The 27934-nt window shown below is 47.3% G+C and overlaps 3 protein-coding genes across 14 annotated transcripts in view; 2 read left to right on the plus strand and 1 right to left on the minus strand.

Annotated features, from left to right (window-relative positions):
• The first annotated feature begins 569 nt into the window (after positions 1-569).
• On the plus strand, positions 570-6978 carry LOC115198259 (protein Wnt-9b). Its single transcript, XM_029760101.1, has 4 exons — positions 570-782; positions 1841-2094; positions 2932-3197; positions 4826-6978. The coding sequence occupies exons 1-4, from the start codon at positions 697-699 to the stop codon at positions 5285-5287; spliced, it is 1068 nt and encodes a 355-aa protein (XP_029615961.1). The 5' UTR covers positions 570-696; the 3' UTR covers positions 5288-6978.
• A 7167-nt stretch (positions 6979-14145) lies between these two features.
• LOC115198322 (Golgi SNAP receptor complex member 2) lies at positions 14146-21221 on the plus strand. The gene is made up of 6 exons (XM_029760217.1): positions 14146-14333; positions 14995-15059; positions 17290-17398; positions 18058-18190; positions 18379-18519; positions 19691-21221. Exons 1-6 carry the CDS (start codon positions 14305-14307, stop codon positions 19850-19852), a joined length of 639 nt encoding a protein of 212 aa, XP_029616077.1. The 5' UTR covers positions 14146-14304; the 3' UTR covers positions 19853-21221.
• Positions 21222-22168: 947 nt separating this feature from the next.
• The window catches only part of LOC115198265 (G patch domain-containing protein 8), a 39124-nt gene continuing 33358 nt past the window's right edge, over positions 22169-27934 (minus strand). For all 12 annotated transcript variants that reach the window (XM_029760143.1, XM_029760164.1, XM_029760117.1 and 9 more), the window contains one exon: positions 22169-27453. In XM_029760143.1, coding sequence (XP_029616003.1) covers positions 23526-27453 — 3928 coding nt within the window. In that variant the 3' untranslated portion in view covers positions 22169-23525. The remainder of the gene's footprint in view (positions 27454-27934) is intronic.

Genomic DNA, 27934 nt, shown 5'->3' on the forward strand with positions numbered 1-27934 from the left:
TGTTTGGTCAAGCGCCCACGTGAGCATAAATAAATATATACAAAAATAAAGATGTAATCCAGTTGAGTATAAAAACGTATTTATAGCGGTTTTTTCCTGCTGCCATGAAACAGTAAGTAAGAATCAAAGAAAAAACACTGTTAAGTAGAGAAAATTAGATTAGAGCCTTGGTGGTTTGTAAACATTATGACCAAAATTAAAATAGAGTTATCAAGAACGAGACAGACCATCAGCGAGTCTTTGCTGCCAATGTAAAATAGACAGCAAGTGATGTTTATCTACAGGGAGCTGTGTGTCTGGCCATCTGATAAAGGAGGTCACTTGCCACTGGTGTATCCACCATAAACATGGTACAGTAGATCTGTCAGTGGGTAGAATGAAAATGCACCAGCAAGTCTGAATATGAGGCACGATAATGACAAAACCCAGACGAATGCTCATCACAGCCAGGTGGATTTCCTACCTGTCACTTCCATCTAAGTGGGGGGCGTTTCAATGGTTGGGGCGGGACGACAAGGGAGTCCAATGGGCGTGTGGCACGATGATGCGCACCCCAGAGGCCTTGCCTCCCTTGGGACCGCGCCTGCCGCAGTGGACCGAAGTTTGTGTGGGCCACTTAGGAGGTGAGCCTGCCAGACGGCACAGACTTTCCCAGTGCAGAATCAGCGAGATGAAGAGCAGCGTCGACCCGTCATCATGTGCTCTAGGCTCCCAAGGACCGCCTGCCTACTGCGACTCATTGAGCTCTGCATCCTCCTTTCGCACACTGCAGCATATTTTGGGTCAGCCACAACTCTTTTACTGTTATGTCTCTGCAGTTTTATTGTCTTTTCCTTGCTTCTAATATATACAGCAGATCGATGTCGGTAGGGAATAATGCATGTGATGCGACGTACATAGCCTGCCTATATGATGGAAGCCCAGCGTTCCATGACTATCGTGCGCAATTACGCACGAGACCTTAATAATGGGACTGTAAATGTTGACTTGTTTGGATGTTCAAGTCCACAGAGATGATTTATGATTGCATTTTTCTGCTATCTAAAAGTGAACAAAGTAGACTAGTTTACAAGGCTGTGTGACAATTTTTCAAATAGGCCTACATCCTTATGATACCACTACATATTATAATAATATTATTGATGATTATTAATTTGCCAAATAAGTCTCAGAGCAGAATATTTGAATATTTAAGATAGCCTTTGTATAATCTATGACTTGCTGTGAGTGTGAATGGTTTCTCACGGTCTCCTGACCTCTCGAGTTTGGCACCACCTCAATTCTCTCACTTTTTGGCAATAGTCGAAATGTGTATGAGGGAGCTCATTTGCATGCATAAACAGATTTGTTTTAATATTTTATTTTAAAATTAGAATCCTACACTCAGTTTTCTTTTTTAGCATTATTGTGTGGTTTTATTGGGCACATGTGGGTAGGACAGACGAAGTCTAATGTAGTCCGATATGTGCGTAATTTTACTTTGGAAGCAAATTCAGTCATTTTGATATGACTTACTACGTTTATACTTAATTGCGCGTATACCTATGTGTAGTGTGTTGTTAAAAGCTTGTAGAGTCAGCAAAAACTATACATATTTTCTCGATTTATAGGCTATGGCTCTATAAACAAATGTAATTGTTATGGACACATGTTATAGAAATTACCCTCGAACAACATGTTTTCTTTATTCCCAGGACCACCAGAACGTTGGTTATTATTTATAGGTCTACATATTTATATTCTCTTGCTAAGATTATTGATATGACTTTTTCCTTTTGAATTTGGTAAAGTCAGTGATAACTATACTGCACTGAATGTATACATTTGTCTCCTTTGAAAGGCTGACAGGCCGAGAGCCCTTGGTCTTTTTGCCTGCCCCGTTCTCCAATGAACCCCCAACGGGAAAAGCTCACCTGAAACAATGCGAGCAGATGACCCTGACCCGTAGGCAGAAACGAATGTGTCGCCGCGAGCCGGGTTTGGCCGAGACGCTGCGTGAATCAGTGCGTCTCAGCCTCTTGGAGTGCCGCTATCAATTCCGGAACGAGCGCTGGAACTGTAGCTTGGACGGCCGCGGGAGTCTTCTGAAAAGAGGTGCAATAATATGTCCATAGAGTTCCATGTATTTGCACACATAGAGATACGAGGGAAAGATTTCCATCTGGAGGGACGCATCATGGGAAACATGTAAACATGTAGGTCTAATAACCTAGACTGATGTTGTGTTGTGAATATCGTAAGGGTCAAATTACTACTTGATGATGCAAATGATTTCTCAAGTGCAATAATGCAATTGATTGTAAATGTAAGTATATTGAATTGATAAATTGACTGTGGTGGGGTAGGTGAGTGATCTCAAAATAAAGAGCCAGGCTAAACTCTAGTCTATAGCCTACAAAAAAAAAGTCCGCGGCTAACGCTCCACCACTTATAAAATAATTTCAGAGCATGGTTATGCTATCAGCACGAAGAGCCATGAACAGGTCAGCATGGAGTTAATTAAGGGCTAAAGAGCCAAAAAGCCCGGTGCGGTGGGGCCGACGAGGGCCCAGTGGTTATTTATATCTCCCAAAACCGCCCAGTTACCAGAGGAAAAGGGCGGCGTGATTACTCACTTTCATCTGAGAAAAAAAATCCTTCCTAGTCAAAATAAGAATTAATTGGATTAAAATACATCATAGCGATGTCTCTGGGCTAAGCAAATAACAGTGCGAAATCATGACACAACTCTTTAAATGGAACACTGTAGTAGAAACATGGGAGTAGAATGTAACCAAAATATGTATCTCATGAGCTTGGATGATAGCCTAGTCTTTGCATGTCTGGGCCTAGCCAATTTACGAGGACTAAACAATATTAAAAACAAATATATATATATAAAAAATTTATTGTAGACTATTATTAATTGTTGATGTCATTTGTCTATTCCAGGCTTCAAGGAGACGGCCTTTCTCCTTGCGGTGTCTTCAGCGGCATTGTCCCACGCACTAGCAAAGGCTTGCAGCTCAGGCCGAATGGAGAGGTGCACATGCGATGACTCCCCAGGAATACAGCATCGCGAGGCATGGCAGTGGGGGGTCTGCGGTGACAACTTGAAATACAGCACCAAATTTCTCAAGAAGTTCTTGGGCCAGAAGAGGGTCAGCAAAGACCTGAGGGCGCAGATCGACTCCCACAACATTAACGTTGGAATTCGGGTGAGTGAGTGAGTGTTGACGTGCGGATAAGCTCAAGCAAAACAACAAGAAGCCCATTAATCATTTGTGAGTGACACTACTGTGGCTTAAATTCATTTTTTCAACATAGAAAGGTATAAGCCTATGCCAGTAGCGAGTAGTTTCCTCCCATGCTCAGGAGAGCATCATAAAACATATCAGCCAATAGCAGCTCAATTTTAGACCCACCAGCAGAAGACAAACCCAACACTGCTTTTCATACAATGCACTCTTACAACAGAGGCAGCAGGGACCGTGTGACTTTACCAGGTCTAGCCCTGACTCCTTGCCCATATAGCTCATCCAGTGCCAGTAGCCCACTCCCTCTGCATAGTGTCTCCCTTCTTGTAGCCCTGGTGGATAGATAGCTACTGAGCCTGGGCTGGTCAAGGCTGAAGGAGGCAGCAGGGATAGGAGAGGAGACAGACTGCTGTCAGATCCCTGGAGCCAGGTGTTCCAAGGCAGGCATGATAAAGCTTGCTGTGCGGGCCCACAGAAAATTAAAGGTCTCCCGTCAGAGAGAACAATTATAACTGTTGCCTCCTTTAATATACGAGCAAGCATTTTTTTCCACATAATGTATGGCGCTGAACTGTGCTCTTGTCCATAAATCCACATAATGTTCATACGGTAACCACTATGTGTGTATTTGTGTGTGTAGCTTAGAAACAGCCAGCCCCAAGGCTCTTCTCCTTTACCTTTCACCTGAGGCAGCAGGCCCTTCAGAGACGGAGAGAGGGAGAGATACAAACAACAGGATGAACTGAAGTAGTCTATCTTATCTTTATTGAGTGTGGCGTTTTCCTCACCTTCCACCTATCCGGCTCAGTAGAGACCCGGAGGTGGTTGTTTTTTTCCACAACACCCCCCTCTAACACCCATCCCTCAGTAATGTTCTGAGATGCCCCTGAGGGGTTCATACCTGCGTAGGGCGGAACTCGGCAGAACTCTTCAACCCTGAAGTAGCCCCTGGGTCTCCCCCTCCCCCCTCCCCGTAAGGATGACCCCCATGCCGCATGACCTGTCTCTGGCCCCCACCCAGTTAGAGTCTCTCTGGCTGAGTGCCTCAGCGCAGGTACCCCCACCCCACCACCACCAAGCTCAGTGAACTTTTGAACGAAGGCATCCTTTCGCCGCTAACCCAAACTCTCTAACTGTTTCAGCTTTTTAAACTCTTATGATCGTTTTCCGTGCACACACACACACACACAGAACAGGGTGGAAAGATTCTGCTGTCTGTCTGTGATGCCTGTCTCTAATGCCTCAGGCTTCATAGGAGAGAAACAAGAGAGAAGCAGTGAGAAAGAGCTAGTTTCAACACATTGAAAAAACGAATCCGCAGGCGCTGTCTAGATGCGAGACGTCAGGTGAATGAAATACTGCATGCCGAACAGTCTCCATAATCCATCATCTCAATCATCTCAAGGATGACTAGCCCCACACCATCTGACCCCCGCCCCACCAACCCACCCTGCAGGAAACTGGTTCCCTCTGTCTAGATAGGCACCGAAGATAAGAGCCCAGTTAATGAATCAGACTGAATAAACTGACATCTCACTCTCTTCCCCTCCTTCCTCCTCACCCTCCTTTCCCCCCTCCTTCCCTTTCAGGCGGTGAAGAGTGGCCTGAAGACTACCTGTAAGTGTCATGGCGTCTCCGGCTCCTGTGCCGTGCGGACCTGCTGGAAGCAGCTGTCCCCGTTCCACGACACCGGGCGGCTGCTCAAGTTCCGCTACGACACGGCCGTGCGTGTGCTGAGCGTCACCAACACGGCCACCGGGGAGACGGAGCTGGCGGGGCCGCGTCGCCACGGCCAGAGCCACCGCTCCACTGACCTGGTGTTCCTGGAGGACTCCCCCAGCTTCTGCAGGCCGTCACGCTACTCTCCCGGCACGGCCGGACGCTCCTGTGCCAAGGACACCAGCTGCCAGAGCCTTTGCTGCGGGCGCGGCTACAACACGGCCATGCACCTCACCACCCTCTCCTGCCACTGCCAGGTGCGCTGGTGCTGCCATGTAGAGTGCCAAACCTGTGTCAGGGAGGAGGAAGTGTACACCTGCAAAAATACCTGAAAAGGGGGAGAGATGGAGACAAAGAGACAAAAAGATGGGGAGAGGAAAACGAGAACATTCAAAATGGCAGGACTAGAACCACTCAGACATTACTCTTGATAAATGAAAGGGTTTGACTTTTAAACATACCCTTACAGATGCCTGTTCTGAACTGAGAACTGTTTTGGGAAGCATGGAAATGGAACAAGGTCATAATGTTGTTGGTAGTTTGCCACTTGATGGAATCGAACATGCGCTGTCTCCTCAGATGAGGCAGTATCAAGGCCACTTTCTGCTTTGCTCTTACTGAATGCACTGACATCACAGACCTTATGTGAGAGGGAGATAGGGTTGCCTTGCTGGACAGTTATGGGCAGGGAATGGGCTCTTCACAAGGTGCTGGAATGGACAGTAGGTCACCATCATTATTTGGCAACATCATGTCTGTGGGAGCCCTGACAGTTCCATTGGTCCTGTCCTCTTGTCGGTCTGTTTCTTAGTCAGTTTGTCTAACTGCTACTATGCTGTAGTGCTTAAATCAAGATTTAGAGCATTTCCAAAGTGGAGTCTAGAGCCTCTTGACGTCTGTCTCCCTGTCTGCCAGTCTCATTTGCTGTTTGCTTGTCTCTTTATTTGCTGTGAGAGCAGTCTAAGGGTTCATTCATTCATAATAGAAAAATGAAGCACTTATGTTGGCTATGTTATGTATAGTACTATACTCCTTTGCTTTAAGGTGAGAAACGTATCTGGGTCAATACTGATATCCACCACACATCTTAAAAAGTCCCATTGAATCACTGGATGTCTGAATATGGAATGTTAGTACAGGTTGCCTATAATCACAGTGAGTTAGTATGTCATTTTTGACTAAATGCAGTCATAGGGTTATTGTGTGGTAAAGTAGACCTGTTGTCTCTTGTGAGAATGTCTATGATAATACTACATGTTTTACATTGTTAACACAGTAAAGGAAAAATGCAAAGGAAATTGCACTCAAACTAAGGGAAACTCCAAACACTGTCCATAAAAACGGCCATGCAAAGTTCTTCTTTTGCTGACAGTGTAAAGAACTTTGCTCTATTTTGTATTTATAAGTGGGCATGTCTGCACGCACTCTGCTGTGCTTTCAAGTGTGTTCCCCTGACCAAATCAAACCGTTTTCTACAGTCTAATTCAGGCACATCTTTGTTCTCTAATGTCTTTGAAATGGCCCAATCATGCTGCTTGTTTTCTCAATTACCAATCAGAGAAAATAGCAGTATTTTACTCCGCCATTCCTCCAGCTCTCAATGCCAGACCTCTGTGTCTGTCCGTGGGTTAGGGTTGAAGGTGCATATCTGCCCCTAGGGCTTTTAGGCACCTATTTATGTTTCCAACAGTTCCCTGTGCCAGTGTTTATTTTCTTGTTTATGCAGAGATATAGAGTTATGTACATGGATATAACTCATATCAGGCTCAAAGCATATTAGACAGTGGAATCGTATATATCTCTACCTCATCTGGTCTTTGGGCAATTATCATAATGATTTATTTGCCTTGCAAATACTTCCTTGTGTCTGTCACGAAACTAAAGTCAAACTTTTAGATCAATGTACAGTTCCTTTAAACTGGGTCATAGCTGTATACTGTAACAACATGATTTACATTGTGACATACTGTATATTCTTATTTAAAAGCAATTCAAATAAATCTACATATACATTTGTAAAAAATGTCTTTGTCTCCATTCATAGTTACTATAAGTAATGATCAAGCTTGTTACCTGTTACTATATTTTGCTTTCTCGTCTTAAAATGAAAGTAAAATGAAAGCCTTGTGGCAGTAACTTCTCTTTCTTTCATCCTGATCAATTTCTGTCTCCCTTTCCCTTTCTCTGTATGTCTCTCTCTCTCTCTCTCTCTCGCGCACACACCAATCACAGAATCACAGTCACAAAAGCCACGGCCATACACCTGCCCTGAGCTCCACACACGAGCAGTCTCTCTCCAGCAAAACCACTTCCTGATTGTGCTGCCCTGCCCTCCTTTTCATCTGAAAGGACTGTGGTCTCAGTGCATCACTCTCAACCACCAACTGCCCAACACATGCAGGGGGAGGAGAGCAGCACGCACATTCAGGTGTTCTGCCTCTGGCACAACAGGCCAGCCACGATGACAACAATAATGATGATGATGTCAAAGACGATGATGCTGAAGAATGTTGTCTACAGAATGTTTTTTTCCCCCCTTTGACCTCAATATACAGTGCGCCCCTCAAAGGGTAAAAGGTCATATCTAACGCTAATGATTAGAAATTAAATATTCGTACCTGTGAGAGAAGGCTCTCCACTGGGAACCAAATCACACAGAGGCTTATTGTTTGAGATATTGCTACATTTACAGACTGTGTCGTGTCCCGGAGCTTTTGATGTTTATCTCCGATCACAGTGATTAGACATGAACATTCTCTGCTCCAACATAATGAGCTCTGCTCTATTAAAACCTCCAACAGGTCACAGGTTGACATAAGCAGACTACTGGCTCATATAGGACGCCACCTAATGACTGTTTATCAACATTTACCTTTATTACATATAGCTGCTTTACAATAAGAGGGGGGTGACGAGGGAGAGAGAGTGGGGGAGAAAGGACGGGAACGCGAGAACCAGACGGAAGGACGTGCCGTTTACTTGCCAGCCGGACGAGGGGAGAAAGAGAGATATGGAGAGAAACGTAAAGAGAGAGAAGTCGATGGAAGGATGAGACGGCGGATCGTTTGGAACCCAGGAGGCTGATCTCCTGCTGCTGCTGTTGTTGTTGTTTTATAATGAACTCCTAAAGCCTTCATTTCCCCCACTGCCCTGAGCGGAGGGGGCTGCTGAGTCCACTGCCATCTTCTCACGCACAAGCCCCCAGGGACAGGACTGAGGCTGCTCAGAGTTGGGAGTCTGGGGAGCTTCAGAAGGGGGATAGCATACATGTGTATGTGATTGTATTTCTATGTGCAGACTGAAAACAGCAAGGTGAGGGAACATAATTGTTTTTGCATATGTGTGTGTGTGTGTGTGCACCTGTGGTTAGCATAATGAGAGTGGTGTGCGTGTGTGCTTATAGTCCCAGTGTTCATGTGCGAGTGTGTGAGGCTGGCCAGGAAGGCTGGATTTGCTCAAACTCTTCACTGTCATCCTGAAACACAACAGAGGCGTGAATGACATACACAATGTAGGGTGACGGTGGCAGTAACACTATCGGCCTTGTGTCTCTGCTGGCCGGGTTCAGTGGGCGGTGACTATGCTGGGCTGGGCTGTGGCAATGTGTCATGCTCTGATGGATGAAGAAGAATTTAGCTCTGGGCCTGGACATTTTGATGCATGTATTTGTATGACACATATGCGTTGCTTAGCGAATGCCCTTATCCATAGCAACATACATAGCTTTCAGGTATATATATTACTTATTTGTACAAGTACAGCAGATGTTAACTGGAGAGTAGCGGGTTAGGTAGCTAGGTACTTTGCTCCAGGATACATACATACATAGAGCAAGGTCCCCTCCTGTAATTTGAACCCTCGGGTCAAAAGTCTAGTCTCTGTCACATTTTCTCCTCTAAGGAGAGGTTACTGCAGGATAGCATCGGCGTGTATGCCCAAACCACCAAACCAGGCCACACCCTACCCAGCCCTGGCAAAATGGAAGTGATGAAGGGATGAACAGAGCGATGGATTGGGTGAAGGAGAGCGAGAGAGAGAGAGAGGGTTGGGGAATACGGCATGGGGTAGGAATTTGGAATGTGAAATGACTAATGCAATTGCTCAACCCACAACAAGAACATGCAATGCCTAGAGCCATGGCAGGGCTGAGTGCATACCTCTATGGAGGGGCCTACCACTGAAGTATAGGTGGCTGGATGGGGAGTTATTACTGGTGGTTGACCGGGAGGCTGTTGATGAGCCTGTATATAAATAGGTGTTAGGGTAACTTGTGCTGTAGCATGGGTGTCAGCAGAGGAGACATGGGCATTTTACTGATGACCTTTGAGGCAAAAGTGAGCTCTACTGAAGGTTCTACAGGTCGAATTCACAGGTAGAACTCATGAAAGTCCCACGTGAGAGAATACCTGTGCTGTGTTTGTGTTTTGTATAACTCCGAGTTTTACGACATTGTTTTCTGACACTGTCATGTCTCAAACAGTGCAGTTTTCCGTGCAGGGTTGAAGTAGCACCCTGAGGGAGACCGTGCGGTTCATTGGAGACCGAGCCAAGGCCTCAGAGACAAGTACACAGAGGAGAGAAACATAAATAGATAGTAGATATGATGCAGGACAGATGACAACAGCAAAGATGCCTCCCATCCCCCCAGCCTGTGTTCGCCCCCCAACCCCCTCCTCAACTTTTTGTTGCTGAAAATGTTCCTTCACAGCAGGAAATGCAAACGTGTACTGCATTCAAGGTTTAAAAAGGCTATTAAAGTTGGTAATTTCCACTTAAAAAATGTCCGATTTGATTTGCCCTAACAAAAAATGCATCAACCCCTACAAAAAATGTCCATTAATTATAATCCACATAATAATTCACATTTCCTGTTGCTGCAGGATTATTTTCCTGCTGGAGCAAACTTGCTCAAATTAAGATCCTACATCTGTAAGCCCTTGGCAATCCTTTCCTCCATGTCTGAGGGCTGCTGAGGGCTGGGAAACTGGTGGGGGAGGCTGTTCCCATGAGCCCCATGGCTGCAGTGGAGGAACACCTGGAGCACCAACACAGCTGTTTGCTCTGCAGCTACGGCGATAAGAGACCACGATAAGCCCCCTTATACCTCCCTATCTGACTCTCCCTGTCTCCCCCTTTCTCTCAGCTCCATGATGTGCACACACAAATACAAAGAAGCACAACACACACACTACACTGACACTCACACAAAATCCACACACATTCACATACACACACACACAACCACACACACTTTTACACTAATCATATACTGCTCATATTCTGTTCTTTAATTTACTCTTATTATTTTCTATAATCTGATATCTGGATGCCTAGTCACTTTACCCTGCCTTCATGTACATATCTACCTCAAATACCTCTGCACATTGATCTGGTACTGGTACTCCCTGTATATATCTCCATTCTTGTGTATTTCATTCTTCTTGTGTTACTATTTTTCAACTTTGCATCGTTGTAAGAAAGCATTTCACGGTTAAGTCGACACCTGTTGTATTTGATGCATGTGACAAATCAAATTTGATTTGACAGAGACAGACAGACAGACAGTCAGACAGACACACACACACACACACACACACACACACACACACACACACACACACACACACACACACACACACACACACACACACACACACACACACACACACACACACACACACACACCACACAAACAGTGTAGGCATGACCTCCATTACAAGCACAAATAAAGCTTTCTCAGATCAACAAAGTCCAGAACAAGAAAATAGAGATAAGGTCCAGAGCTCTGTGTTCTCAACACATGACATCTGGTGCTGCTATGAACTCATATGCTTATTCATACTGTATGGGATATTTACATTCATGAGGTATCACCTGAAATTCTATTTGATTGTAAAACTAAGATTTTTTGTTGTTGAAAGATGACCCTTTGTACAGATGTAGGATCTTAATATGAACCAGTTTGCTACAGCAGGAAAATAATCCTGTAGCAACAGGACATGTGAATTATTATGTGGATTATAATTCATGGACAATTTTTGTCAGGCCTGATACATTTTTCATTAGGGCAAATCAAGTCTGACATTTTAAAGTGGAAAATACAAACTTTAGAAGACTTTTAAAACCTTGAATAAACTATAAGTTTGCATTTCCTGCTGTGTGGGAAAATTCTCAGCAACAAAAGAGTGATCAAATTAAGATCCTACAACTGTAAAATCAAACCTCTAAATTATTGGATAATAATCAAATATGTGGACACATAAAAGTGTTAGTTGCGATATCTACATTTTTATCATAGAACCAATTCCCCCAATTCCTTCATTTCAGTATCACAATTAAAGTATCCATCAATCTATCATCTATCTTTTCTTTTGACTTCCTCAAAACCACATTTTAAGACTCATTGACACATATGACTTGATGATGAGAGTGTGATTAAACCCTGGTGCATGACTGTGGGTAGGAAGCTGTCACTCTGTGTAATGCTACTGGCAGGCAGGGGAAGCCCGGTGAGGTGCTATGTTGTGCTCCTCTCTGTGCCATGTTGCTGTTTACCTTCTCTCCCTGGGAGAGCATAGTGCAGGGAGACGGCATGTCATCCAGTCATGGGGGTGGACATGATCTCTCATCCTCACCGAGACAGCAGAGTGGATGCTCCGGGGTCTAGGTGTCACCACTCCTAGGTGGTATGGCCACAGGGCTGTGTGTGTGTGTGTGTGAGGCTGACAGCTGCATGATCCATGCTCCCTGTGCTCTCTCAGGCCAGAAAGGCAGCAGGTAGGAGAGGGGGGGGAGAAAAGGGGAGAGAGAATGAGAGAGGAGAGAGAGACTCACCAGTATCTTCAGGGCAGTCATTTCACCTCCTCCTCTCTCTGGGTGGGCACGCCCCTCTCACCCCGCTCACCTCCACACACCGCTGTGCTCCATTACAGCCAAAGAGCAGAAACAAATGCCAGTCGAACCCCTCTCCCTGTTCACCATAGACAGAGACCTTATGAATTCTCCCTCTCTTTTTTGACAGGTACTCATCTGCTTTCATTCAACCTTTCATCACGGCTTCAAAGACAAACGGATCATTTCCCTCAGGAGAATGAGAAGATCAGTTGCCTTCCAAAAAATGACTGGTATCCAAACATCGTTGCCCTGAAGCAATTTAGCTCGTCATAATTGGGCTCTTCATTTTGTCTCTCCGGGGCTATGATTGTAGAGTTATAATGTATTATTTTGCCTGAGAAGGATCGTTCAGTGCATTAAAAATAAGTGATTTAATAACATATAATTTTCCCTTTATGTTTAAAACAAAGGCATAGGGGACTCATTCAGTGGGACGGGTGAGTTCCTCCACCTAACAACAGTGCTGCTGCCATGGTGTCTAGCCAGGAGAGGGAGACTGATCCGGCTCAAAATCCTCTCTAGTTCCAGGAAACTGCTTTTGACGGCCCCAGGGATCCAGCCCTGGCATCAGGAAATAGGGTGTCTTACTGGTGGTTCAGAGAACGGGCCACACACACACACAGGGCTAAACATCTCTACCATCCATCTTCACACTAGACCTATCCTAAAAACCTCAACAACAAACCCTAGTTCAACCCTACCTACACAGTCCTTCTTTGTCTCTTTCCCCATAGGTGGGTTCAGTGATTGATGTACCTGAATGTAACAGAACAGGGGAGTTAAGCAGGAGCGGAGTTGAAACGGACACATGATGATGATTTGGTCAATCAGAGTGAAGCGAGCATGCTCCACACCTGGAGTCTAGGTGTCAGTATCTGCCTGTAGTGCTCAGGTGTGGGGGGAAGACCGGTAAACTCAGCTCCTCCTTTCTCCAGGGCTGAAAGATAGAGCACAGACAGTGAGGACCCTACGACCTTAGAAGGGAGGCAAATACGCCCCACATAATCTGCCCAAAGGGCTCGTAGGGGCCCTTCCTCTCCTTCTCTACTTGTCTGAGCTACATGTTAAATCTAAACATATCCCACCACTGCCCTGGGAAGGTGTTATGACAACCAAAAATGGTGAGCAGCAAGAGCAAGAAGTGGCTTGAATATGAATCATGTTTTTTGACATGTGGGGGTGGGTTAAAACAGGCCTCTGTTGAGAAGCAAGTAGCCTGGAGAGACAAGTGTCAACCAACAACCAACAGGCTCAGCAAACCATCTCTCTCATGATAGGTCGGTTGTGCCGTGTGGGGTAAACAATAACACATTATAGAGACATTAAGAGCCAATTCCCCTGAACATATAGTATCTGTCAATGGGACACCTGCACTTGTTTGGCTGCTCTGCTCATACCCTCATGCATCCCCAGTGGTAGGCTGATGGAGCGTGGGAGAGAGAGCTGAGGTGTGGTTTTGTAGGGGTGCCAGGGATAGCCCCAGGATGATTCTCTCTTCTGGATCACTAAGGATCCATTGTTAACATCTCAGGGGGGGAAAAACACCACTCAGTCGCAGCATAATTCGGAGAAATCAAACCACGTCTGTTTCACACTCTCATTGAAGGGGAGAGAGAATTTGATGGGCAGCTTAACAAACAATCTGACACCTTACCTCATCCTCATTTATCCTGGGCGAAGACATTTGTGACTTCTCCCAATCTCATCTGCCTGTGGAAAGTTCGATATCATTATTGTTGGTCTGTCTGTATCCGCGGGCAGAGGAGGGAATGCTGGATGGACAGACAGGTGTATTCCGACACCAATCTGTGGAAAAAGGGATAATTAGACAAAGTCAGGGTGAGCTGACAAAACTTTGCCTGGAGACGTCTTCTCATTAAGTCTTTCCAGTTACATTCGTCTCACCGTCAACAGATGAGCCCTGGTTGGATTGAGGGGGAGAGGAAGTTTTTTTGTGGGAACAGAAAGCACACTGTCTGTGATTCAGATTAAGGGTATGATATATGACATGTAAAATGCTGAGAATAGATGTAGTTCAATAAGTCGGACTCACTCAAATCTAGAAAGCTCACTTCCAGTTCACAAATGTAGACTATTATCATGCCATATTTTGGTGTTGAAAGGAAAGAGAGAAAACATGAATATCGTTTAAATTGCACTAACTTTAAATCATTTTATTTAGCAATTTCCTACATTTCTGCTTCTACATTGTTAGATTGGAGCTGTCGCGCTACCTGTACCTGCCTCGTAGTGTCGCTGCAGCGGATCTTTGGCTTTTATCACTCGGTGGAGCTTCCGTTATTCCATTTCCGTACACAAATCTTCTCAACTGATGACGTGTGCGTTGCACAAAAATCCACTTGTTTTCAGTTTCACAATAAAACCGGCTAAAGGTATTCCTCTATAGACCGAGGGTATTTTTTTTGTGGATTGTGTCTTGAAACATAAAAGGAAAATGGAGTCATTGTACCATCAAACAAATAAGTGAGTGTTTCTGTTCTCTTTCAAAAAAACAAGACATCTAACGTAGCTCACTTGCCTTATGATATACCGCGTTACTGTAACTAGCTGGCTAGCTAACAACATTTCATGACAAAGATAGTTTTAACTAACCCCTTCCATTAGTGGTCATGGTGTCAACAGGAAACTAGCTAGCCAACCAGCTAATAGATAGCCATAGATCCATGACCAACAATATTTAACTATCACCACTGTAACGGTACGCCGCGTTCATATCAACTGGGAACTCAGAAATCTTTGACTTCAGTGCATTCAAGACTAAAAGGAACTCGGAAAAAAACTAGCGCTGACTGGGAAACATCGTTTTGAACGGTCATCCAACTCGGAATTCCAAGTCGGAAACTCGAGCATCTTTTCAGAGTTCCGACTTTCTGACCTAAAGATCACTGACGTCATGATTTTACCTTGTCCCCCCCGAGTTCCCAGTAGTCTTGAAAGCACCATTACATTCACTGTCTGTAGATTACGTGTCTAGCGTGTATTACATTTCTTCATACCATTGTCTAGTTCCTTGTCTATTCAATAGACCTTTATCTAATATTACGCTTCCATATAGACCTCTGTTTAATATTTACGGTAGCCTAGGAATAATTATATATTTTTGCTCTCTGTCCTCTTTGATCAGGCAAATCCAGGAGGTGCAGTCGCTCATGGGACGCCTGGAGAACACAGATCGTCAGTCTGTCCACTGTGAGTTCACTCTTTCTAAATAATGTATCTTCTGCATTCAATGGATGTTGCAAGTGTCAACCTCCCAGAAATGTTCCATATGCACAAAAAGCTTATTTTTCAAAAATGTGTTTACATCCCTGTTAGTGAGCATTTCTCCTTTCCCAAGATAATCGATCCACCTGACAGATGTGGCATATCAAGAAGCTGATTAAACAGCATTATCATTACACAGGTGCACCTTGTGCTGAGGACAAAAAAAGGTCACTCTAAAATGTGCAGTTTTGTCACACAACACAATGCCAGAGAAGTCTCAAGTTTTGAGGGAGCGTGCAATTGGCATGCTGACTGCAGGACTGTCCAACAGAGCATGTAATGTTTATTTCTCTACAATAAGCCGCCTCCCAACGTCATTTACAGAATTTGGCAGTACTTCCAACTGGCCTCACAACCACAGACCACATGTAACCAGGCCAGCCCAGGACATTCACATCTGGCTTCTTCACCTGCGGGATTGTCTGAGCCCAGCAACCCAGACAGCTGATGAAACTGTGGGTTTGCACAACCGCAGAATTTCTGCACAAGCTGTCAGAAACCGTATCAGGGAAGCTCATCTGCGTGCTCGTCGCCCTCACCAGGGTCTTGACCTGACTGCAGTTCAGCGTCGTAACCGACTTCAGTGGGCAAATGCTCACCTTCTATGGCCACCGGCATGCTGGAGAAGTGTGCTCTTCACAGATTAATCCCGGTTTCAGCTGTACTGGGCAGATTGCAGAAGGTGTGTTGGCGAGCGGTTTGCTGATGTCAACGTTGTGAACAGAGTGCCCCATGGTGGGGTTAGAGTATGGGAAGGCATGTGCTCGTTGTCGGGAGCTTAATTGCATTTTATTGATGGCAATTTGAATGCACAGAGATACTGTGACGAGTTCCTGAGGCCCATTGTCGTGCCATTCATCCACCACCATCACCTCATGTTTCAGCACGATAATGCACAACCCCATGCCGCAAGGATCTGTTCACATTTCCTGGAAGCTGAAAATGTCCCAGTTCTTCCATAGCCTGCATACTCACCAGACACGTCACCCATTGAGCATGTTTGGGATGCTCTGGATCGGCGTGTACGACAGCGCGTTCCAGTTCCCATCAATATCCAGCAACTTCGCACAGCCATTGAAGAGGAGTGGGACAACATTCCACAGGCCACAATCAACAGTCTGATCAACTCTTTCTTCGCTCTGCATGAAGAAAATGGTGGCCAGATACTGACTGGTTTTATGATCTAGACCCCTACCTTTTTTAAAGGTATCTGTGACTAACAGATGCATATCTGTTCTCCCAGTCATGTGAAATCCATAGATGAGGGCCTAATTAATTTATTTCAATTGACTGATTTCCTTATATGAACTGTAAATCAGTAAAATATTTAAAATTGTTACGTTTTTATATTTTTGTTAATTATGAATTCGGAATTTACAACTAGGCAGTATTTACATATTTTCCCCTTTTCCAGTGTTGCGCAGCCCTTTGAGCCAAGCTGTACCCTGCCCTCCCTACTGATTGTTTTGGGAGGTGGGCAGGGCGGGCAGTGTTCTGTGAGCCAGGCTGGTGCCAGGGCAGGAAGCATAGGGGTGGTGGCAGAGTCACGTCTAGGAAGTCTTCTCTAAAGATAATGGTGGCAGCCAGTCGGCCGCCCAGTCGTGACAATGACATCATCTCACATGTTAGAGGGTGGAATGATGCAGCAGGTGTCCGAGCGAGGAGTCACTCAGTCAGGACGGGAGGGGGTGGGGGACAAGATGGTGCTAGTCCTTTTAAAGGGCAGATAAAAGCTTCCCACAAGCCTAGTGCTGCTGTCACCTTGGGATCAAACGCTATCTAGAATCTCAGCAGTCTGAGAATGGAACGGGTGTAACGATAGACTTCAAATAAGAATCAGTGGCTGATTTGTCTTCATGAAGAGATTATGTACAAGGCCCTTTGTTTCAATGTGGATTAACTTCCTCTGCGAAGTTTGAGGAAATAACATATTTGCTTTCATCCCTCTCTTGGATTCACCTGAAACCGTGGGGCTATATTCCATGGTAGCATGGAATGTGGAAATCTTGTCTGATTTATTAGAATGAACATAACTTTAACATTTTATTTTGTATAAGATTGGCCAATTTGGGGAGTGAAACAACTGTTCAGGGTGTGTTTAATTGTTTGTGTGTGTGTGTGTGTGGGTGTGTGTGTGTGCGCGCGCTCTCTCCAGTGTTGGAGAACGATCTGCAGGTCAGAATCGACCAGATCTTCAGCCATTTGGAACGTCTGGAAATCCTGGCTAGCAAAGAACCGCCAAACCGGCGTCAGAACGCCAAACTGTGAGTACTCAAACTGCGTCGGTGACCCAAATACACCAGAGGTGGCGTGGCGATGAATGTTTCATAGAGATGGGTGGGACTGGGACGAGGTCGCAGCTAGATTAAACAGGCAGTGTGTTTCTCATCCCCTGTGGCGACGCGGCTCTGTGAAAACATTCCCTCGGAAGCCCCGGCATTCCTGCCGCGTTGGGCAAGGCGTCACGTCAGAGCTGGGTAAACAGGCCCCAGGGGACAAACTGCTGCGCCCCGTCCCACAGCTCTCCTCTGATCTCAGGACAGCTACAGTACGCTGGGGCCGCAGGGCTGAGCCACGAGCAGGTGATGCTCAGGAGGAGCGGGAGAGAAGGGTGGAGGGAGACAGGCCCTCAGGTGTTTCAGCCAGGTGGAGAAGTGGAGAAGTCAGGTTGGGAAGAAGGGAGGCATGTTGACTTATCTTAGTGATGATAGAAAGCTTTTATTGAGAGCTAGAAGACATCCATACAGAGCATACCAAGGGAGATGTCATGAGTTAGTGAAGGAGGAGTGACTGAACCACAGTCCTGAAATGCTGGATGGGGCTGGAGGCAAAGGCAGCCATTTTTACCCTCTGAGATTTCCTCTGCCATTTTTCGGCTGGGGGGGTAAGAAGAATGTTGTCTCTGTCTGTGTCCCCTCCGCAGGCGGGTAGACCAGCTGAAGTATGATGTTCAGCACCTCCAGACGGCCCTGAGGAACTTCCAGCACCGCCGCTACTCACGAGAGAGCCAGGACCGAGAGAGGGAGGAACTCATGAGTCGTACCTTCACCACCAACGTCAGTAGTAGTGGCCCACTCATCTCCCATGTAGCACTACAGTAATGTCTACACTCATGTAATGATAACCTAAAACATGCATGCAAACTCTGCTTGATACACCACAACTGGTGTAACATGGGCAATAAAACCTAAATACATTTATTAGGGGAACATTGTTGAGATGTTACCGGTATTGTCCCCTACAGGATGCAGACACCTCCATCCCCATAGACGAGACGTTGCAGTTAAACTCCAACCTGAACAACGCACACAGAGGCATGGACGACCTCCTGGGCAGCGGCAGCAGCATCCTCACCGGACTCAGGGACCAGAGGGGCACGCTCAAGGTGTGTGTGTTTGCTTACATACGGGCCTTTCCCAACAATGCAGAGAGAGAAAATTATAGAGAATAAATACGCAATGAGTAACGATAACTTGGCTATATACACGGGGTACCAGTACTGAGTTGTTGTGCAGCGGTACGATGTAATTGAGGTAGATATGTACATATAGGGAGGGGTAAAGTGACGAGGCGACAGGATAGATAATAAGCAGTAACAGCAGCGTATGTGATGAGTCAAAAGAGTGCAAAATGCTGATCGTCCTGATAGCTATTTGGTTAACTATTTATCAGTCTTATGGCTTGTTGGTAGAAACTGTTCAGGGTCCTGTTGGTTCCAGACTTGGTGCATCGGTACCGCTTTCCGTGCGGTAGCAGAAATAAGTCTATCACTTGGGGGGTTGGAGTCTTTGACAATTTTCAGGGTCCTACTCTGACACCACCTGGTATAGAGGTCCTGGATGGCAGGGAGCTCGGCCCCAGTGATGTACTGGGCCATACGCACTACCCTTTGTAGTGGATGCCAAGCAGTTGCCATACCAAGCGGTGATGCAGCAAGTCAAGATGCTCTCAATGGTGCAGCTGTAGAACGTTTTGACGATCTGTTTTTTTGTTGTTGACACTTTGCCAAGGAACACTGACCGTGACACGGCAAGGCAGGTCCCTGTCGACGGTATCCCAGAGAGAGGAATCCGTATTCCCAAAACAAACCCTGGCTGACCCGGTTTCTGTCAACTGTAATGATAACTATGTGTAGTAGAAGTGTGTGTGTGTGGTGCTGGTTGTCAGCAGCAGGCTAAGTACATATTTCCAGGGAGGAGAAGAGATGGTGTTCCTGGTGGAGGCTGCTGTAGGCCTCCTGTTATCAGGGCGTCTGGTGATCAGATGGGCTGGCCGTGAGAAACAGCTGAGGGACAGACCGGGAGGACAGAACGGCTGGGTGTGGTTCCTCAGACAGCCTCTCCCTAATCAGTTGAATAGAGCTCTGTCATGACCAGGCTAAATGCAGGTTATGATACTACTGTGTATACAGTATTCCCACAAACAAACAGCAATGAAGCAGAATACCCATTAATAACTAACTTCAGCTTTTTCTTCAGGAAACAACAGCACAATCAATGGAACTTCAGCAGCTAATGTTTGATGTCTTGTCTCCCCTCTGTCTTCCTTAAATCCAGGGGACCCACAAGAAGATGCTGGATGTGGCCAACATGCTGGGTCTGTCCAACACGGTAATGAGGCTGATCGAGAAGAGGGCCACCCAGGATAAGTTCATCATGATTGGAGGGATGCTGCTCACCTGTGTGGTCATGTTCCTGGTGGTCAAGTACCTGGGCTGACCATGACCGCATCTGCAACCACAGTTTTGCGTTGGTCTTGGACATTTTTGCACAATAAGCCCATAAGATACGTGAACGGTGATAATAGGCTCATCTTCAAATCGGAGAGTTCCTTGAAAGTATTGGTTCCGATCGGAAGTCGAGGAATTATCCATCTTTTAATTGCCATGGGTTTTACCACCCACTTCTATTTCAACCACTCTTTGTTTGCACCAGTTAAATGGGTGCTAAGCAAGACATACACTGAGTGTACAAAACATTAAGGATGCCTTCCTAATGTTGAGTTGCACCTTTTGCCCTCAGAACAGCCTCAATTCATCTGGGCATGGACTCTACAAGGTATTGAAAGCGTTCCACAGGGATGCTGGCCCATGTTGATTCCAATGCTTCCCACAGTTGTCAAGCTGGCTAGATGTCCTTTGGGCGGTGGACCATTAGTGATACACACGGGAAACTGTTGAGCGTGAAAAACCCAGCAGCATTGCAGTTCTTGACACAAACCAGTATGCATGGCACCTACCCTGTTCAAAGGCACTTTTTTGTCTTGCCCATTAATCCTCTGAATGGCACACATGCACAATCCACGTCTCAAGGCTTACATTTTTTAACCCATATCCTCCATTTAAAGTGATTGAAGTGAATTTAACAAGTGACATCAATAAGGGATCATAGCTTTCACCTGGTCAGTCTGTTATGGAAAGAGCAGGTGTCCTTAATGTTTTTTACACTCAGTGTCTGTACTTTAATTTTACTTCAAACTGAACGTGCAACCATCATTCCAGCTCACTGCCACTCGTCTCACCTGACAGCCTCTGTGTGAAGCTGTAGGTTGGTGAGGAGGAGGACGTTTCATGACTGATTACCTTTTTTCAAACCAATTCTCCTTCAAGGTCCACTTGCTTGCCTTAGTCTCCCCTATAATGAGTTCTCCATTACCTTGTGGATGGCATTCATTGTGGTTTCATCTTCATCTATTTGAAGCATCATTTTACTGTTTGCTGCCATTGTTCCCAAATTATGATTCTTAAAATGGACAGAGAAATGTAGTTATCTGGAAATGGATGAAAAGCTGACGTTGCCCCTTACCTCATCACACATCCTAATGACACTGCCTGGAGAATACTTATGTCACATTAACCAATACATGTAGCCCAGGAAGGAAGAGGGCAGTTAACAGGGAGGGACCTGTGCCCAAGATACAGACCGAGAGTGAGAACAAAACATGTTTGTCTGAACAAAGTGTATTGTTGTCACACTTTCAAAATGTAAATTATCTGGACATTTTCTTGGCCCTAGTCTCACTGTTAGTGCAACCAAGGTTGAAATTGTAATTCTCTGAAGATAAAAAAATTCAACATTTTAAAAACAACTTGTCTTTAATCGGTTTCTGCAGTGTACATTATTGTCCATGTAATCTGGCAATTGAATTAGGTATGGGTCAAATCTAAATGGATATGAAGCATACCCCATAGTTTATATAAATCTCTCACTGAAACTGTCATACAATAGAGTTTACATTTAAAACAGTTAAGCTATTGTTTGGAGGGATTTTCCTTCCACTGTTTGAAATACAATTACTTTCAAGACTAGTACTTGAGGGGCCCTAGTCTGGGGACCTATCCGGACTGTGCATAGGAACCCCTACCATCACAGCAGACACTCTTATTCAGAGCCACTTACAGTACTGAGTGCATACATTTATACTTTCATACAGTCCATTTACTTCAAATACAATCCTGGGAGAGCAATAAGCATAGAATGTTCCAGCAGGTTGATGAGAAACTATGGATGAAAGGTTTTACGCTGAAATTAGACAGCCTGACTCCTGGTCTAGATGTACAGCTAGCTGTCAGCGAGGCTACGTAAAACTGAGCTCTGGAATTAGACAGCCTGACTCCTGGTCTAGATGTACAGCTAGCTGTCAGCGAGGCTACATAACTGAGCTCTGGCGCCATCTAGTGCCAGCTCAGCATTCCATAACCTAAAGGGGCGAGGCAAAGCAGATGTAAAATCCTCTAGCCTTATTAGCCTAGTCCTCTCGTCTAAAAGGACTGCATGCAATATGCAGACATCTCAAGAAGCTTGTGCTGAGAATGAGAAATTCATTTCTCATTGCAGTTTCAGAAGCCGTTTGCCACAGTAAGTAAAGAATGCATGTCTGTGCTGGTATGTTACTATATGTAATCTGCCTATAATGTACCATACTGGAAGTACCCAAACTGGACATTTATCTTTATGTATTGCTCGCAAGCCTTACTTATACCACTGCAGACTACTCACTCTTCACCAGCTAAACATAGTTAAGACAGACAGACATGTAGCAACTCAAAACTCTTTATTTGCTGACGCATCATATTTAAAAAAGACATACCATTGCTGCTCCTTACAGGGCAGTCCCGTCACCCAATCCTTCCCATACAGGATAATAGTTCAGAAAATGCCTTGATAAAGTATTCTTGTCCATCTTCATTCCTTCAGTTCTTCTTTTGTTTTCAGTAGCAACAAACCCCTAGAATGTTATTGGGGTTAACTACAGCAATTTTATTTACATTGAGCAAAAATTACACAAGAGGAAAAACATCTCCTTTTGAGGAGCATTTTGGAAAATAATTTAGAAACAAAACCAAAAAAAAAATACAATTATTGCAGTATACTACAATCATACATTTGTTACATGATGCGAAAGCAGCATCTTGATGTACAGATTTCAGTGCAAGTCATTTCGATATACAACCACTACCACTTGGAACAACATGACCTTTAACCCTACAGCACTAAGCGGGTGTAACCCCCCCTCCCCTCCACAGTACCACCAATAAAACATGAGCTTCACCCAACCTCTTATCGGTGTTCCCCCTCCAGTGACCATTTTCATTTCCTTATGGGCAACATTTCATTAGTCAGTAATAAAGAACATCCCTTATATGCCCATCATATTAGAGGGATACTTCACATTGCTCAGTGATCTATGTACACTACACCGTATTACAAATCGTTGGTGAATATTACGGGTCATGAAGAGAGCAAGTAGTCATGTGAGAACATTAGATATTAATGACAACAGAATTCAGGCAGTAGACTAGAGCCACCAGATTACATTACAAAGTCAAGGCTGACTCCAGTCATGGATGTCACCCTAAACCTCTTGTCCCCATCTCATCTCCCCCCTTCCTTTCCCACAACACCATCCTGCTTATGGCTTCAGCCACTGCGTCTCTTTGGCTGTAGAAAACAAAGAAGAACATTGACAGCGACAATCAGTTATAAACTGTGGGACAAAAAAATACTCCAGAGGTTTCTTTTTTTTTTCTTTCTTTTTAACTGGGTTCCCATTCAAAACAAACTGCCGTCTTAGATTTGAGGTTGCCTCAAACCCTCCTCCACCCTGTCCAGAAACCTCAGGGTGAATGTCAATCAACTGTTCGGAGGGGTCCATTCAAAGAGCCCACAGTAAATGTCTGTTGTTTACCTCTGCACAGGCAGCATATCACAGCACCTCTGTCTGGCCAGTGGTCTAATGGTGGCCAGTCTGATGAGATTCTCATCATCACCTGCTGCACAATGGTGCCACGACACCTCCCTCTCTCCATGTTAACTCAGATGTTTAACCAGGCCTTCTCTGGCCAAAACACCCTCCTCTGATGTGGACACATGGCTCTAGTGAAGGTCTTTCTCAGGAGCCGTGGTTAGGGGGGTGCTGGAGGTCCTGCCCTGAGAAGATGGGGTGCAGGAAGGGGTGGAGCTGCAGTGCGGCTGCCGCAGCGGCGTTAGAGTGCCGGGGGGCGAACAGCGTTGGGTAGAGGGATGAGTGTGGTATGTGGTGGAGTGCTAAGGGGCTGTGGTGATGAAGAGCTGAGGCTGGGATAATGTGTATGGGCTGGCCAGAGAGGAAGGCCGTGTGATGGGCAGGGATCAGTCCAGCGTGTCCCACTCCCAGCTGGTGGCCCAGAGTGTGGCCCAGAGAGTGTCCCAGGTGAGACAGGGAGATGGGGGTGAGGTGGTGCTGGGGGATGTGGTGGACCTGGGCTAACTGGGGGTGCGGGTGGGGGCCGTGTGGGTGGATGCCCATGGCTGCAGCCTGAGCAGCATGGTGCTGCTGGATGAGGTGTTGTACTGTGGTGATGGAGGTAGCCGAGGCTGCAGACACGGCAGGCTGGTGGATCTGGATCATCTGCTGCTGGGGGGGAGGGGGTGCCGGCTGCAGATGGTTCGCTGCTGCAGCCATGTTTGCTGCAGCCTGTGCTGCTGCGGCTGAGGGGAAGGTCTTAATGTGCTTGGCCAGGAGCTGCTGCTGGATGTGCTGCTGGGCGGCCTGCTGCAGCTTGCCGTACTTCTCCATCTCCTCTGGGGTGAAGGTGATGGGCTGGCTCTCCAGCGGGGCCAGACTGTTCTCCTCTGCCTCCACACCCATGTCCTCCTCCTCCAGGCTGGGCGGGGGGTAGTTGGGGTAGGCGTGCATGGGGGGTGGCTGCTGCTGCATGTCGGGCATGAGGGGCTCCATCATGGGGTTCTGGGAGGGGTCCTGTCCCGGCTCACCCTGGTATGGGGGCATCAGCATGGAGGGTTCCTGATGGAACAGCGGCCGGGGCTCATGAAGTACCCGCGTGTCCAGGGTGAGGTGGCGGGCCTCCTGGACTACTACTACCGTCTCCTCCACCTTCTTATGAGCTGGTTGAGGGGCAGGCGGTGGGGGGAACTCCCGGATGGGCTCCATCAGGATGACCTCTCCTCCGGCATCTGAACCTTTCCCTGCTGATGACTTCTCTCCACCATCGGGCCGGGTCAGGGGGATCGCAGGAAATTTCTTCCCTGCCTGCAGCTTACCGAACAGGGGCAGCATGGACTTATTGCCCAGAGCTGGAGGCAGTTTGGGCCCAAAGTAGCCCGATGGTGGGTCCTTGATCTTGGCGCCAGACTTGGTCCCTGTGGTTGGGACATCAGATCCCTTCCTGGACTGGATCTTATCCAGAAGCTGGCGGGCGGTGAAGTGTGAGGAAGAGTTCCTCTGGTCTCCCCCTCCTTCTCCCCGGGATCCCCCTGCCCTCTGGCTCTGGGAGCTGCTGTTGCGGTTTGGGGCTCGTGATGAGGCAGAGCGGGGGGACTGGGAACGGTAGATGCAGGAGCGGTTGAAGTCTCGGCGCCGTGTGGCGCTGTCTGCCCGGCCCCTGTGGCCCCCCTGGCCTCCACGACCCCGGTGAGGGGAGCCCTTGGTGGAGCTGGAGGAGCGGCTGGCTGAGCTGCGGCTGTAGCTGCGTCTCCACGACCTGGCGCTGCTGCTGCGGCTCCTGCTGCTAGAGCTCCGAGAGCTGCTCCGGTCCCGCCGCTGGTGCCTCTTCCTGCGGCTGTGGCTGCGTGAGCGAGAGCGAGAGTCCTCCGAGGACGAGGAAGAGTAGTGACGTCTTCTGGAGCGCCGCCGCCCGCCGCTTCCCCGTCGATCGTACTCGGAGTCAGAGGAGCGTTTAGAGTGTCTCCGGTGGCGCCCCCCGTCACTGTCGTCACTGTAACTGTCTGAGTAGCTGCGGCTGCGCCGGCTGTAGGCGCTCGAGGAGCGCTCCGAGCTGCTGGAGTCTGACTGGCTACGGGAGGCCTGGCCGCGGTGCCGCCGCCGGCTGCTCCCTCGCCCGTCTCCCCGACGCGACGAGCGGCTTCGGGAGCGGCCGGAGTCATCGCTCTGGTGCCGGCGCCCCTCCCGGGGCGTGGACCTGCGGCGGCTGGATCGGGAAGCTGAGCCTCCACCTCCTTCCTCCTCACTCTCACTGCTGGGTGGTCTGCCTGGCCCGGGACTCTTCTGGGCCGAGGAGGAGCAGGAAGCGCTGGGTGGGGCGCTGGGGTCTGTCTTCAGACGCTTGGTGCCGTTGTGCTCCTCAGAGGGCTTGGCCTCGTCAGAGCCTTTCCCTGCCCCACCTTCCTCTGCCCCGGACTTCTGAAGTGCTTCTTTGGCTGGTCGTTTCCTCTTCCCAGGTTCCGCTCCTGTAGCAGATCCTGCTGGTGCTGGGGGAGCACTAGCAACCGTTGCGGCTACTGCTTTTTCCTCTTTAGGCTTTTCCTTATCACCACCACCTCCCTCTTCCCCCTCTTCACCTTTGTTTTTGCTCTTCTTTCGTTTGTGTTTTTTCTTCTTTTTGGTTTTCTCTCCTAGGATCTCAGTTTCCGCATCCCCGTCCACTACGGCTCCCTTCTCTTTTTCTTTGCGCTTGGAGCCTTTGCCAGATTTCTTATGCTTCTTCTTCTTCTTTTTCTTCTTCTTCTTGGCTCCGCTTGTGCTACTCTGTAGCTTTTGCTCCTCAGTCTCCCCTTGGGAACTCTCTATTTTTAAGGAGGGCTGCTCCTTATCAGTGTTGTCAGTGCTGGGCCCAGGGGTGGTGGTGGCAGCAGCAGCATTCCCCTCATTGACTGCAGCAGCTGCTTCAGGATTGTTTTTTTTCTCAGCTACTTCACCAGCAGGCTTGGAGGACTTTGCTGCTCGTCCAGCACGGGCCCCTTTGTTGCGGGACAGTTTGAAGTCGAAGTACAGGGGGTTGCAGCTGTAAGAGAGGGCGGGCTGAGCCTTGGTAAAATCCAGCAGCTCCGAGGGCCACTGCAGAGTGGTGCTCTCGTCTTTGCTCAGGACCAGGAAGAAGGGGCCGTTGGGGATTTTGGGGCCCGAGTTGGGCTCTGGGACTGGGGCCTCCTGCTTGCTGTCTGCTACTACAGTGGGGGCCGTTGTGGGAGGGGGGTCTGTTAAGCTGGCAGAGGCCTCTTCAGTCTTCAGTTTAGGTGATGTGGGAGTAGGAGTGGGCTCTATGACTGGAGCTGCAGGAGTCTTCTCTGGCTCCTCTGATTTGCACTCAGTAGCTTTTGGCTGCTCAGAAACCTCTGCTACCACCTTCTCTGTCTTCTTCTCTTCCACCTCTTCTTCATCTTCTTCTTCTTGCTCCCTGATCTCACACTGGTCTGTGGCCTTCATGAACACCAGGAACTGGAAGCGGGGTTTGACTCTGCAGTGGGTTGGTGGGATGTAGTGGTAGTACTCAGGCTCCTGGCCGGCCCAGCCTTCCTCCTTCTTCATCATCATCTTCAGCTTGTTGAGGGTGGAGGCTAAGGAGGCGCCATCATCTTCTTCCTCCTGCTCTGGTTGTTCTTGATGTAGTTGCTCCTCCTGCTGCTCCTCCTCCTCCTCCTCCTCCGGCCCTGCTGTTCCATTCCCCCCCCCTCCTCCTCCCTTGGGGCTCTCGGTGCTGCAGCCGGAGGTCTCCTCCTGTCCCGCGGCCTTCTCCCCTCCCTCCTCCTGTCCCCCCTCCTCCTCGTCATCCTGATGGAGTTTAGCGAACACTGCTGCGACCGTCTCCAGCTTCACCGGGGGTTTCTTGGCGAAGGAGAAGGACACGCTGACCTTGGAGGCCCCGGCCGGGGATGAGCTGCTCTTCCCCAGGGAGAAGCTGATGGTGGTGGCTGGTTTGGGGGAGGCCTGACCCCCACTGCTCTTCTCCTCCCCTGACAAGCCCTCCATGGCAGTGTCTGCAGGGGGAACATACTCGTGGGTTACAGCACTCCCGTCTTCACCCTTCTCCCCGTCTACTGCCACGGTGGTGGGTTTGAACATTGGACCACTTCCCGGGGTACTGAAACACAATGATAAAGAACATATTAAAGGGACGTGTTTAATGTGTTTCATCCAGGACACATTCTTTTAAATTATAATCTTTCTTTGCACATACATCGGCAAACACTGCACTGATAGGAAGCTGCCACACAGCTATTAGACTGTTAAACAGCCATCACTAGCACATTAGAGGCTGCTGCCTATAGGCATAGACTAGGAATCACTGGCCACTTTAAGGAATGGAACACTAGTCACTTAATAATGTTTACATAGCTTGCATTACTCATCTCATGTGTATATACTGCATTCTATACTATTCTATGGTATCTTAGTCAATGAATAATGTTTACATATCTTGTATTACTCATCTCATAAGTATATACTGTATTCTATACTATTCTACGGTATCTTAGTCCGTTCCGCTCTGACATCGCTCATCCATATGTATATAGTCTTAATTCATTCCTACTTAGATGTGTGTGTATTGGGTATATGTTAAG

This window comes from Salmo trutta, chromosome 1 (genome assembly GCF_901001165.1).
Source record: "Salmo trutta chromosome 1, fSalTru1.1, whole genome shotgun sequence".
NCBI lineage: Eukaryota > Metazoa > Chordata > Actinopteri > Salmoniformes > Salmonidae > Salmo > Salmo trutta.

Excerpts from the sequence above, each read along its gene's own strand:
- LOC115198259 (XM_029760101.1), top strand. The coding sequence starts at position 697 with ATGTGCTCTAGGCTCCCAAGGACCGCCTGCCTACTGCGACTCATTGAG. Across the intron at positions 783-1,840 it reads CACACTGCAGCATATTTTGG|GCTGACAGGCCGAGAGCCCT; the intron begins GTCAGCCACAAC and ends CTCCTTTGAAAG. Across the intron at positions 3,198-4,825 it reads ACATTAACGTTGGAATTCGG|GCGGTGAAGAGTGGCCTGAA; the intron begins GTGAGTGAGTGA and ends CTTCCCTTTCAG.
- LOC115198322 (XM_029760217.1), top strand. The coding sequence starts at position 14,305 with ATGGAGTCATTGTACCATCAAACAAATAA. Across the intron at positions 14,334-14,994 it reads TTGTACCATCAAACAAATAA|GCAAATCCAGGAGGTGCAGT; the intron begins GTGAGTGTTTCT and ends CTCTTTGATCAG. Across the intron at positions 17,399-18,057 it reads CGGCGTCAGAACGCCAAACT|GCGGGTAGACCAGCTGAAGT; the intron begins GTGAGTACTCAA and ends TCCCCTCCGCAG.